General features: G+C 37.1%; 1 protein-coding gene and 1 long non-coding RNA gene across 4 annotated transcripts in view; one reads left to right on the forward strand and one right to left on the reverse strand.

Moving 5' to 3' along the window:
• Positions 1–9,896, reverse strand: part of LOC134161487 (uncharacterized) — a 32,385-nt gene extending 22,489 nt beyond the window's left edge. Inside the window, exon 1 of the long non-coding RNA XR_009963995.1 lies at positions 9,786–9,896. This is a non-coding gene — a long non-coding RNA (uncharacterized LOC134161487). The remainder of the gene's footprint in view (positions 1–9,785) is intronic.
• Positions 1–12,279, forward strand: part of KNTC1 (kinetochore associated 1) — a 36,692-nt gene extending 24,413 nt beyond the window's left edge. For 2 of the 3 annotated variants that reach the window (XM_062614139.1, XM_062614129.1), the window contains exons 46-64: positions 171–342; positions 801–859; positions 992–1,208; positions 1,715–1,794; positions 2,598–2,808; positions 2,916–3,025; positions 3,627–3,676; positions 4,048–4,126; positions 4,803–4,921; positions 5,763–5,898; positions 6,095–6,190; positions 7,044–7,100; positions 7,487–7,541; positions 7,653–7,716; positions 8,689–8,818; positions 9,795–9,884; positions 10,402–10,547; positions 11,413–11,503; positions 11,772–12,279. In XM_062614139.1, coding sequence (XP_062470123.1) covers positions 171–342; positions 801–859; positions 992–1,208; positions 1,715–1,794; positions 2,598–2,808; positions 2,916–3,025; positions 3,627–3,676; positions 4,048–4,126; positions 4,803–4,921; positions 5,763–5,898; positions 6,095–6,190; positions 7,044–7,100; positions 7,487–7,541; positions 7,653–7,716; positions 8,689–8,818; positions 9,795–9,884; positions 10,402–10,547; positions 11,413–11,503; positions 11,772–11,828 — 2,019 coding nt within the window. In that variant the 3' untranslated portion in view covers positions 11,829–12,279. Of the gene's footprint in view, positions 1–170; positions 343–800; positions 860–991; positions 1,209–1,714; positions 1,795–2,597; positions 2,809–2,915; positions 3,026–3,626; positions 3,677–4,047; positions 4,127–4,802; positions 4,922–5,762; positions 5,899–6,094; positions 6,191–7,043; positions 7,101–7,486; positions 7,542–7,652; positions 7,717–8,688; positions 8,819–9,794; positions 9,885–10,401; positions 10,548–11,412; positions 11,504–11,771 lie in introns of those variants that run through there. The other variant, XR_009963955.1, reaches the window with a different exon arrangement.
• Positions 12,280–13,299: the final 1,020 nt, after the last annotated feature.

A 13,299-nucleotide genomic window follows, 5' to 3' on the forward strand; every position in this document is an offset into this window, starting at 1 on the left:
GCAGGGATGAAAACTCCACCAATATGTACTAACTCTGCCCAAAACCCCAAATACCTCCAGGATTTAGGCATGTTTACTGGGGGGGGGAGCAGGTAGAAATACAGAAATTTATAGCATTTTTGCCTTTTCCTTGGGTTTTTTCCTTACTTTTTTTTTTCCTTCTTCCCTAGGCCTTGAGTCTCCTCAAACATCTGGAATCTTATAAAAGAATTTCCTCACCTGTAGACCTAGAACACCAGTATGTTTTAGAGCACATGATTCCCTTATCTCCAGCTGCTCAAACCAGACTGCCCTTTCATCTGATATTCTTTAGAACTGCACAATGCTTCTGGAATATTATAGGTAATTTTTTATTTATTTTTTTATTATAGGTTCAGTATTTTTTGTGGCTAGATAGATGTATAATTCCCTTTCTCTGCTATTTGTGAACTTCAGAGTTCTACCATATATGTTTTATATTCATTGTATTCTTTACTAATGCAGCTTTCATCCCAACTACTTCTGAAAGCATTTGTGCTCCTAAATTGCTACTGGTAAGATAACTGGCTTTGAGTGGAGCTAAAACAACGTATACAGTGCAGAATTCTGTCCTCAAATACTTTCTTACGACCTTTCAGTGACTAAAGTAACACGTGTACCCCCCTTCCCAGGCCACTGGGGATAATTAGGATTATAGTCTTTCCCAATGGAAGTCTGAATCTAACAATAAACTGAAAGTACTTAATTTCATAGATAAAGCAGAATTGGACTATGACACTATCATACATGTGTGACACTATCATACATCTTTTTCCTTTCAGCTGCAGAGCTCAGTGAGGAATCCTTCCCAACACTTCTGCTGATTTCTAAACTAATGAAGGTAAAGTAGCATCCTGAAAGAATTTATTTCAAGATCAATCTTCCCCCCCCAAAAAAAAAACAGCTTCTTTCTTTTCCATTATTTTGGCCTCACTATAGAACTTCTGGCAAATCTACTTCAATGTTTTTCTAGGTTTCCCTGGATACCTTACACATGTCTGCAGCTCAACATGTCTTTGAAAAGAAACTGAAACCAAAAATATATGAAATGAGAAACACTGGATATACATCCATTGTTAGCAAGGAAACAGCTAAAACCTTGCAGACCATCCAGTCATATCTGCTGTCCATAGTTAACCCAGAATGGGCTGTAGCTATTGCTCACAAGATGGCACAAGAATTTCCAACAGGTGAGGTGCATGGTGATGACTTGGGGGGTGAAGTAATGGGAGGAAAAGGATAGGTCTGAAGCCTGTGACCAAACATTTGTTCAGTGTTGGATAAAACCCTGGGAAGCCCGAGAATAAAAATGCATTTGTCTCCTACATCCAATTTTGAACAGCTATTCTATAACGCAGCAGCACTCTTAAATCCTTTTCTTACTCTTTTTAAGCTGTGTTGTCTTGCCGAAAGTTTCTGCATGTTCCTACCACCTTCGGACAAGTTTTCCAGCAAAAGCAAATATTTCTGCCAAATTTAAACTAGCTTTTCTGTTAACTTATTCCAAACAGTTGGGTTTTTTTGTTTTTTTTTTTTCTGCTCTCTAGGCACAAGATCTTACCTAATACTTTAAATAGCATCTAATTATTTTTAGTTCTTTGAAATAAAACAGATATACTGTATACTGTAGAAAGGATTAATGAAAACTTACGTTCTTTACTTCCTTCCCCCCTTATCTTTTTTATCTTTAAAAAAGGTCCTGACCATATTCAAGCACTGAAGTTCTGTCTCCATCTAACTGAGAAATGGCTAAAGAACACTACAGCTAAGTTAATGGTAAACTGTTTGCAAGACTGTTGTGGTATAGTTGGGTACTTGTGTTAGTGGCTTGGATTGTGGTGTGTAAATTGTACCATAACCAACCCTCTCTCCTGTAACAGTCTCCTTTTCACAACCTAGCAAAAAATAGGCTTACAGTTCCTGAAGGCTGGACAAATAATAGAGGGTTTTAAGGACGAATAATATGTTCTTTCTCCTGTTGGGTGCATTTTTCTTGCTTCAGGAGAATGAGTTGGAATCTGTTCAACTGTTAGATCAGTGGCATTACTGATTTTTGTTTTGAGTTCCAAGATTCTTTAGCTATTTGTAGTAGTACATATAAAGAAAATCTACTTTGGCCTGACTCTCTGGCTTGTTTTTACACGGTTGATAGGGAAAGGTGACTCTCAGTCTTGCTTATAAATATCAAACTTGCTATGGGGTTGTTGAGACACAATGAACACGAAATAGTTCTTTGACTCTTAGTCACATCTCTGAGTAGCATTCTGCCAAATGAAACTAATTCTAGCAGCCCAGATTTAATATTAAATCTTTTTCCTTTTTCATCTTACCTCAGAATGTCTTAATTTTACATACTGGTGTATGTGGTACTTATCTTAATTGGCTTTTTCCTGCTAGAGTAGGATGGCCAATACTGTCTATTCACAGAAAAAAATACCTATAGGTAGAGGTATGAGGACACATCTGAAGAACAGATCTTGCTACTCAGCTCACTGTTTTAGATTATAAAAAGATGAATTTTCTAGTGCTTTTGAGTAAAAGGAGGTTGTTTTATATAAAACTGTGGTGTTTTGCTAAAGGATGACTCTCATGAAAAAGTGGAAGTCCTACAGAAGAAATTGCATATGCAGTATAAGCGATCAGCAACAGAAAATATTCTAGTAACACATCACCTGAACACTGCAGAGCATTTAAAGTCTGTTGGGAAGCCAGCAAACCTTATCACTTTACTGTACGAACACCACAGTATAGACCAAAGAATCCAAAATCCAACTGGCAGAGATTATCCAGGTGAGTGTCCATAATCACGTTTCCAAGGAGCAAAATGAAGTTCTTCAAAAAATGCTAAGCAAGCATTTACTAGTTTGTAAATATATTGTCTCTCCCTATTTATGTAGATATCCATATGGCAGCTAAGGAGATAGCTGAAATTAATGATTTGGACATGAACAAAATATGGGATAAACTGCTGGATAAATGGCTGTGTCCGAATATACTGCCCTCAGAAGTAAGTCAGCACAGGAGGTTTGGGTTTGGAGAAAAGTGACCAATTACATAGAATATGTATATATTAATCTTTTGTTCAAAAGACTCATGAATCTATTTAAGATGCACCTGAGTTCAGACTACTAACAACATCAGTACTTTTCTAACACTGTTTCACACTGCTGTGTCTACTGAGAAGGATTTGAAATACTTTCCCTTCTTTCTGTATAGAGATTAAAATCTTATCTTTGGTGCTACAGTAAGGCTGTTTAACCAGAGTAGAGGAGGGGTAAATATATCAGCATCAACAAACACTGATTTTTAGAATTGGAAAGAGAATGATCCTTTCCTGTTGCTAACAGAATTAGCTATTGTCTCTGCAGCATACAGCTGGGTGAGAAAGGGCAGGGAGAAGGCCTCTGCTTCAGAATACCAGGTAGCAGGCTGGGAAATGGTGTTGGCTGCCAACAAATAAAGGACTGATAAAACCAGTATTCCTTTCCTTGGCGGCATTAGCAGAGGAGCCCAGCTTTGAAGACAGGGCTTAAGCAAAAATATGACCCCTTTATTTATCCAAACAATTTAGAAAATTCTCACAACTACATTTTCATGTCTTTCTAAAGAAAACTCAAGAAATCTTTGGAGGTGCACAGGAAGATGAAGAACTCCGAAGGTACTGTGCTGTCTTACATGTAATATTCTTATTAACTGGCAAGTTTAACTGTATCTGGCTTTTTAAAGAAACCCGATACTGTGATTCAGAACTCACTGTTGTGGTTGTATTTTTACTTTCTGGTGACATCAGTTTTGAATCATCAAATACTTACGCAATGAAGCGCCATTCACAGTAACTTACAGACATAAGTAAGTGATTAAGAGTAGCTCTTTGGAGGTTTTCTCCTCATTTTCTATATCCCTGCAATCTGTTATCCCTAATCTCTTTTTTACGTATATTCTGAAATATATTTATATTTGAATGAGTATTGATACATTTATTTTAGTTGTGATGCTACACTTGTATTAAAACCAAATGCATTCTTGCAGAGTTATCTACCTACTTCAGTCTCGCCCAATGGATTACAGTTCAAGACTGCTTTTTGCAATTACAACATCTGCTACATCTGTAAGTTCCTAAATTCTTACTTTATCTTGCTAATTCTGAAATTTTTACCTCTTATTAAGATCAAGTGTTGTCTGCTTAACTGCACAGGTTTCAACCTAAGGCCTCTGTATCTGTGTTTTAGACAGTTTATGTGTCTATGAGCTCTATTTTTCTCCCCATCTTTGGAGTAGAACTGAGGTGTTCATTGAATTTTGTTATTGGCTGTCAAGAGCAGCCCTTGAACTCTGGTTTTCTAAGCTTATTGCTGATAATATCTGAAAATAACTTAATTGTTTTTCTAGAATGTGCTTAAGCTGGTGTGATACCTTGGCTAAATGTGGATGGAATTAAAGCAGAGTGGTAAAATTGTTTTAGTAGAACCTTAACCTTCAGTCTTTCACACTTACTAAATGTATTTGTGATACTATATGTCACTGATACTTTACTTGTCTGCATTAATAGTCTTAAATCTAGAAAACTACCTCGTTTAGCAGCAAACTTTGAACTTGACAAATATTCTGATTAGTATAAAAGTTAAATGTGAACCAAGCTGTTATTTAGCATGATTTCCACTAAATGAATCAAAACCATCTTAGTAAGGATCATAATAAACATGTAGTAAACATGTACAATCCTTTTTCTAGTTGTTCAACCAATTGTTGTGACTTTTCACTGTGGTTTTTTCTTCCCCTCTCAGCCAATTGGTGATTCTCAGCTGACATTTGCTCACAGGAGCAGAGCACTTAAGTGTCTGCTCTACTTGGCAGATACCAACACTGTGGCATCACTCTTCAAAAAAAACATCGAGAAAGTAAAGTAAGAAGAATTTTCCTTAAGGTGTTCCTTAATAATGATGTTTTGTTGGTCTTTAACAGCCCTTGGAAAAAAAAATACATGATATTTGGAGAATTCTTTTTTACTAATCTGTTTTTTGAGCTTTTAAATTGTATTTCTGAAGAGCAGAATTAGATCTTTTAACTTCACTGTAATGTAATCAAGTGCATCACAGTCCTAATTTGTAAACCTGGAAGTAATATGACATTTACATGGGAAATATCTTGCTCCATTTTGCATAGATTGCAGTGACTTCTCTAGTGACTGAAGCATTTTCTCCCACCCATATACGTCATAATCATATAAATCAGAACTGGTCATCTTGCAAAGACACATTCCTCTGCAAAAATAAGGAACCAAAACCCCAACAGCAAAATGTTGTTACTTTGAGACTATCTGTAGAATTAACTTAGAAGATACCTAGCATGGAGTTTCTATGCTGGTAATCTGGAAATAGGCCTTTTTCATGGAAATTGAGCATTTCAGAGTTCCTCACACCACATAGCTATGCAAGGGATTCTGTAAGCATGCAGTCACTGTGGATGGATGACATTTGAGTTGCAAGAGTTACAGTAACTGGTTTATCTTCAGAGCTGATCCAAGCCATCCATTCTGCAGGTGAATGAGGTTTCCCTAAGCAATTACCAGAAAGTCTTTTACTTCATTAAAATCTTAAAATACATTATTTTTCCTTTCTTCCTTTTAAGCAACAGAACACTTTCCCGATATTATCCTGAGCCTGATTATGTAAATTATAATATAATAATCTCTGTAACAGTCATTAATTCCTGGTGTTGGGGGGGGGGGATGACTTTTTTAACAGGTATTTTCTAAAATGCTTCATTTACCTGGCAGAGTTTGAAATCTTGAATATTCCATATACTTTTGAATCATTTCATAACAGTCCTAAGGAAGGAATGATAAAAGGACTATGGAAGAATCACAGTCATGAGCCCACGGTATGATTTTTAAATCCTTTGTGATTGTTTGTTACATGCGTGAAATGTAAAATACCAGTGAGTATGTACTCTCCCAAATACTCCCCTCTTTCAGAGGGACAAAAAAAGACCCCAACCTTTGATGTGATGACAAGCAGTACAGGTTTGCTGATCATGAATGTACGTTAAAATACAGTGTGTCCTTGCCCTCCTTTAGGCTGTCAGATTGGTGGCAGAACTTAGTCTAGAATATAAAGTATACGATACCCAACTGTGGAATGGCCTACTACAGAAACTCCAGAGTTTCAATATGGTAAGGAATTTTTAAGAATGAAGTTCTGCAGCAAGGTGAGAAAAAGGCTTCTTTTATCCACTGATTTCTAAAGAATGGGAAAATAGATAAATTACAAACATACTCTGAACAATTACTGATAATTTACATGGTTACTTTGGGCTCTTGGATACTGAATGGATGAAGCTTTGAGGAATGTGTGTTTTAGCAGTACTGCTTGAGAATTTTTATCTTAAGTTGTTCTGTTTTGTTGGGTTTTTTTAAAAAACCTTTCAGATGGCAAGAGCAAGTCCTAGGATAACTGAAATATTTATTCATATTATTATAAATTTGCAACATTTGCATATTTTTGTGTGCAATTATGTATATACAAACTGTGTGTTTATGTATATACATGTGTGTACATACACACGCCCAAAAATATCATCCCTGCTAAATAGTAATCCTGATTTTTGTCACTCAGAATCTTAATTACCTCTCATCGTTAAACTTTATGTAACGTTGCTATAGCCTAAGGAGGTAACAGATGTGTCTGGCAACGTGGCTGTATTATGAGCAGCTATTGAAGCCAGTTGTAATCTAATGAGATTTAAGTACTAATAGCAAGGAAGGTGGGATCATCAATTTTCAGCACCAACTGTATTAAGACTAACAGAATCTTGGGTATTTACCGAGACAACATATGCTGCTACTGCTTGCGATAAGTTACTGAACTATAAACCATATTTCCATATGCATCAGTTAGTCCTCCCAAAGGAACTTTAAGTTTTCAATCTGCAAACAAGTACTATGCAATTCTGTAGATTATCACCAAATCTTCAAAAGCACTGTAGGATTTTATAATGAAGTTGGGTTTTGTTTTCTTTTTTTTAAGATTCAATATTTAAGAAGAGTTTTGATAGCAATTACTGGGATTCATTTATTATGGGAGGTAAGTTTTTCTTCACTTAACAGGGATTTAGCATCCTGTGTGCATATGTGAATGGCAGCATCTGTGCCATGAAGTGTTATGCATGAAAAGATTTTGTGAATCATTATTTTTATGACAATGCAATATGCAGATGAGCACTGTTATTAATCACTGAAATAGCACATTTTGCATTTGTGGTTTCCTCAGTAAACCCTGACCTGGAGGGTTTTGTAGTGTTGCCATCAGTCACAATATGGCTAAATCTCAGACTATGAGAATAATTCATCCAGGATAAAAAGAAAACTGACTGGTGTCTTCCACCCACAGTGGGTCAGGATGTCTGTGTTTACCTGTACACTTAGTTACAACTGTATTTGGCTACTACCTTAATACTTTGTTGTCAACAGATTCCCAACTTTAGCCGAGCTTGGAGAAGTGTGGTTCTGTCACCATTTCTCACAGGTAGGGTTGATGTTGGCTATCAGGCTTATGTAGTAACTTGGAGATATTTATATATATATATATATATATATGTGTATACATAGACTTTATCATGTTTTCTTTATTTCTTAGCTTCATGTCCACCGAGTCCTAAACAGTTAGAGGAATGTTGCGAGTCTTTTGTGATTCTGCTCAAGTAAGTAAATACTGACGTCCACATTTGTATTCATTTGAGTGGGAATGCCCATTCAATTTCTCATCCAACAGTCCCCCTGAAACATGCAAAGCTACTCTGAAAACCAGGGAACCTTAGTCATGAGTAAGAATGTTTTGCCTCTTGTGGGGGAAGCACAGGATCACACCACACCTATACAGAAATTCAGTGCTTGGCTGCCAGCTGTTGGTAGCACATGCTGCAACTCAGTACCTCGGTTGGTCTAACTGTGCTGGGAACTGCTCTCTGAACTGGGACTCGGAACCAGCAGCACAGGCTGCTAAAAACAAATTTATCTGCCCAGTCTGCCCCATGAGGGATAGCTGTTCCTGTCCTGACATTTTTAAAGGACTCAGACCCAACCCCACTTAATCTCTTTCTTAGCCCACAAACTAGCATATTTCCTAAAACACTAACACAGAGTGCATGAGAGAAAGAATTAATTTTCCTACAAAGACATGACAAAAATCTAATAGCTGCACATCTATAAATGCACTTAACCTATGGCATGAATGTGCCAAAACACTGTACATAAATCAGCCTTTACTATTTAAAAACCAAAACACAATACATCATCTTATTCACCACAATGTTCTGACTTGCTCAAGAGAAGGACGAGCTCAGAAGGCCCAACTTGAAAGGTTAGACAGGAAACATGGAAAAGGGTCCAGCTGAAGAGCATACCTATACCACTGTGCATATACATATGTACCAAAGCACTGGGCAGTTGGCCAGCACTTCCCCTCAAAACAGGGCCTTGGCTGTTTGAAAGAGAAGGAGGAGAGAAAGAGACAGAAAATTGTCATGCATTTGTACTGCATGAAACTTCAACTCCCATAGCTTGGCTGTTTCTGAAAAGATGAAGTAAAATTCTATTGCCCTATCTGGCTTAAAAATCACATACATATATATGTTGACAACTTTTTATATATCATTCCTAATCTTCTTGTGAAGGTGTCCTGTTCTAGCTGACTTGGATGTCATTGGAATAGCTAAACAATATGCACAGCTGGACCTTCCAGCCTTTGCTTTGGGGTGCTTGCTGCTGATCCCTCAGTCTGAGAAGCGAGAACAGCAAATTCAGGTAAAAAGTTTTGTGTTCTATCTGTGCAAGGGAATGCATTTAAGAGTGTTATGTTCAAGAGAGACTGTAAAGGATGGTAACATATAATTTGAGCTTGTTTAAATACATCACTGCTGACAGCTGCTCAGCATTTCCCATCCACAAAGGCTTTTGCTCAGTTTGCCCTTCTAAAAGGGATCATGTGAACACTTCCTTTTTTTAAGGCAAAAGCAGCAGCTTCAAGTCATCCTCAGCAGCCATGTCACATGACTCTGGCCTTTGTGAATCGGAGGGATCCCACCCATAAAGCTCATGTAAAAGCCCCAACAAGCCTTAGGCCATATACCTGCTAGAGTAGTGTGGAGTTGATGATAACATATGTAACTGGTAATGAGCAACCAGGTGGGTAGTTTGACAACAGACTGTAGGAAAAGTACTGAATCCTACTACAGAAAAGTGCTGAGTTGGAAGCCCCATAGACTTCTTGTAATGCATATGAAGTATCTTTCTAAGTTCTGATGTAAACCTTTTGCCTTAAAGCCATTTCCTCACTATTCATGTATCTTGAGTTTCCTCTCATTTGTTGCCATTCATTTATGGTCTGCTTATTGTTCTCCCAGGTGAAGGCCATTCCTATTAGTTGTCAGGAGCACACTGGCACTACTAAAAGCATCTCAAATTCACAGACTTCCAGTCATTAAAGTTAAGCTCAGAAAGATTTTCCCAAATTACGGCACTAGTGCAAGATATTTGTTCTGCTGGCAGTGAGTCAAAAACCCAAAATCATCTATACTAGCTACAGCAAAATACCCTGTGAGAATTAAAAGCTATGAGTATTATCTCTCAGTCAAAGAGCACAGAACCTGGTTTAATGATTTCCTGTTTGTATCTAGAAATTCAAAATATTGATCCTGAATAAATCAAATACTTGCTCTGAAGGAAGAGTTTCTACTTTAATCTCTCAGATTAATAACTTTTTGTAACTTACTTTTACAAGGGCTTCTTATCGACATGTAACGCAGAAACTGTGCTGCAACAAATAGATGAGCACATGAACACTGGAGAAGTAGTAGCATTTGCTTCTCAGGTAAATACAATAAATGTTTTGTTTGCCTTTGAGGCTTTTTGTTAGACAAGAAGATAAAGGTACTCAGAACCCTTTTTCCTCTCTGCCCTGATCTTGCCAAGCATTAGTTGACATACTGCCCACTTGTAAAACAGAGCAACTTTTGCATGGATGTTTGCATTTTTATTAATGTTGTGCAACTGAAAAACTCCTTGTATGTACGCAGTGTTACAGGCCGCTCTGTTTGCGGGCCAGCATTGTTGGCAGCACTATGCCTAGAGTAAATGGTAATTTACTCTAAAAGGCCAAAAAGCTTACAAAACTGCACTCTGTTGCTTTGTCTTGGGCTGCCTTCCTAAGGGCAAGTTTCTTAATTTGTAAAATCTGCCATTTTCAGCACTAAAACATAAAGTCTAAAATAAAACAGTAACGTCTATGGGAGTCCAGCAAGAAAACTCTGAGCTCTTTTCATTCAACAGTAAAATTTCTTCTGTTTAAAATATTAATGGTTTTTCGTTACTAAAACTTAAATCTACAGATCCGATCTTTGGTTTTGGACAGCATTATAAATGAGAAGCTGTATGAAAAATTCTTGAAAACGAAGTATTTTCCACTGTTGAAGCAACAACTGATGAGTACTCACAGACTGAAAGAACTGGTGGATTACTTTGTGAAGAAGAACTGGTAAGTTAATAAAAGGTGAAACAGGTGATGCATTATTGACAGTAACAGAAGCTTAATCTCTCTTTTAGTTTAGTTCAGTTTATGTCATTGAGGTTCCCTAGTATTTAGTCTCCAAGAATTTCTGAAGTAGTGCTAAGTTAAACGAATAAAATAAGAGTCACACCTCACTACTTTACATACTTATGCCAGAGTTTTACAGTGTCATTCAAGGCAAGGTAACAATTTGTAGAGCCTGGACTGGCAATCAGATCAAATGCAGTTAAAACAGGACAAATAACCTGACTGAAAAAGCAAACAGTTTTGAATCACTTGACTATACCTTCAGATGATCTCAGCTTGGTGGTGTCAAGAGTCACAGCTTCAGCAATACAAGCACTGAGAAAAATAAATGAACTGCCTGTACTCCAGACTTAGGAATTAGTGGTTTTCAAGAGCTAGAAATACCTCTTGCGTTCCACTTAAATAAAACCAAGGAGCTTGCTGCTGAGCCTGCTGCAGGGCTGTTCTTAATCAGGAATCCATCAGTGGTGACTCACAGCATTTGGGTATTGAACACAGCTGCAGCCTTTCACTTCACACCCCAAATACTCGGTACTGTGAGTTACCAGCTATCCTGCAGTCAGAATGGGACAGGAACCAATAAATAATTGTTTAAACTGTAGTATATAGTGATTTTATTAGCAGTCACGGGTTAAATGCTAGGCTTGTCATGGCTTGTTTCCCTCTACTGGGAAATGACAGGAGCTATCTGACTGCAAAAAATGTGAGGTCATACCTTATTGTTCCCCTTCAGTGTATGTAGTCTGAATTCTTTGCCTTTTAGGGTGTTTAAGTTGATGAATTGATAAACTTTTGCCTCCTACAGCATTGATGATGCTACAGCCCTAATTCGAGAATATCAAGAGAAATGTGGAAACCCCACTCTGGCAGATGTACCATCATCCGACCTTCTGAAGGTAAAACAAACCACTTCTGTACCTCACGTAGTGCTTTCTCCTTTTGTTTTTCTACACTGAGAATTTCACTCAACTTTTAACAAAAATACTTGTTAGCTGATTTATTTTTGGAAAATGTATATAATAAAATATCCCTTAATTAAAATAATTCATTTTATTTGGACCAAATCTGTGCCATGTGAAGCATTACGCTTTCAGGTACCTTCACAGGTTTTAGATGCTCTCCCCTTTTCCTAAGCCCCATTAATAGTGTTTTTTTACCTTCCAGATGTATCTGAATGGACCAGAGACGTCTGTACTTGAACTGTCATTGATAAGGTCTTGATTTACCCTTTTCTCCCTCTGCTGGCAATAGGAGGGCCATGCATTGGGAATGCTCCTACAGTCAGCGAACATTCATCTAAAACCTCAATGCTCTTATATCAAAAGCTATCCTGAGCTTTCCACATTTTTTTAACTGTTCAAGGCTGTTTCTTCTCCATCCTCTTTCTGTTGAAACAGTTTAGATTTACAGTAAAATTTTCTGTTTCTATTCAAGAATAATGTTCATATTCTGCACTTTCATTTTAGGAAGGATTAGTTTATTTCCTTCTGTATTTCTCCATGTTTAAGTCTGCTGTCAGCATCTCTGTAAGACTTCATTCAGACAAACATAACCTTGTGTAATTATGGTAAACTGTTTCTAAAGCTGTAAATGGTGTACTTGATGTAAAATATACTTTGTAGTCTAATTGTAATTATATCTACAGTGAGCACAAATAAACTGACTTCTGGTATCCATTTCGTTCTTATGGTAGTTTATAAGCTTTTTTTAATTATGGCATTGTTCCACTCAGTCACTAACCTTCCTTGAGTAATGCATGCCAAGGTTTTCTTTTCAACTCTGTTCTTTCTGTATGTCTGCAGCAGAACACAGCAATAGCCATGTGTTTTAATGCATGAAGCAGCAGTTAGCCAGAGGTTCCCCGAGATACTAGGCTGAAACACTGGTCTCTAAGGTAAAGCAGATTTATTTTGAATAGAAGTTATTTACTCAGCTTATTACAGAGTAAGGGTTCTAACTGATCCTTTAACCTACTGGTTTTCCATAGAACTTAAAACTTTGTGACAAATACTGCACAGCTTCTTGCACATATACCACACTGGAAAGAGCCACAATACAAAGGCCAACGACTGCAAAGTAAATAGGCCACCACTAAATGTTCTTCTGCAAGAAGACAAAAGTTCATGTTCTGGTTTTATTGGAAGGTTAGCAAAATGGGATCTGTTTATATATATATATATGTATATACATACAGGGAATATACTTCAAGTTCCCTGCAGGCATGAGAAAGGAAAGCCCAACAGTCTGGTTGTCTTGAACAACCCATGTCTTAGTCTCCTGTAGTAGCACGAGTATCATATGGAATTACATATCCAAAAGCTCTGCACAAGGAGCAAAGCATGTATAGCTGTAGTGTCAGACATGAACCATAAATAAAGGAAAGCCTCTCTTTATGATTTATAGATTTAATGAGACCATCATTCATTAAAGCATAGGGGTATTTGAAACCGCTTCAATTATAAAAAGACTAAACTTTCTGCAGTGAAATTACTACTGTAAGTTATGAATTAACTGCAATAGTTTCAGAATCTATAAATCCATTTTATTGGGAATGCTAGGTTGAGAAAATTAAATATCAACTGGATTCTGAAGCAAACATAACATGGCTGCAGAGCCCCCAATCTTTTGGTTCAAGCCTTTTACAATTAAATATCCTTCAGAAGTCACCAAACAGCATGGGGCATTCTAAAAG

This window comes from Pezoporus occidentalis, unplaced genomic scaffold, assembly GCF_034315485.1.
Source record: "Pezoporus occidentalis ecotype Australia unplaced genomic scaffold, CSIRO_AGI_Poc_V1 ctg102, whole genome shotgun sequence".
NCBI classification, from domain to species: Eukaryota; Metazoa; Chordata; class Aves; order Psittaciformes; family Psittacidae; genus Pezoporus; species Pezoporus occidentalis.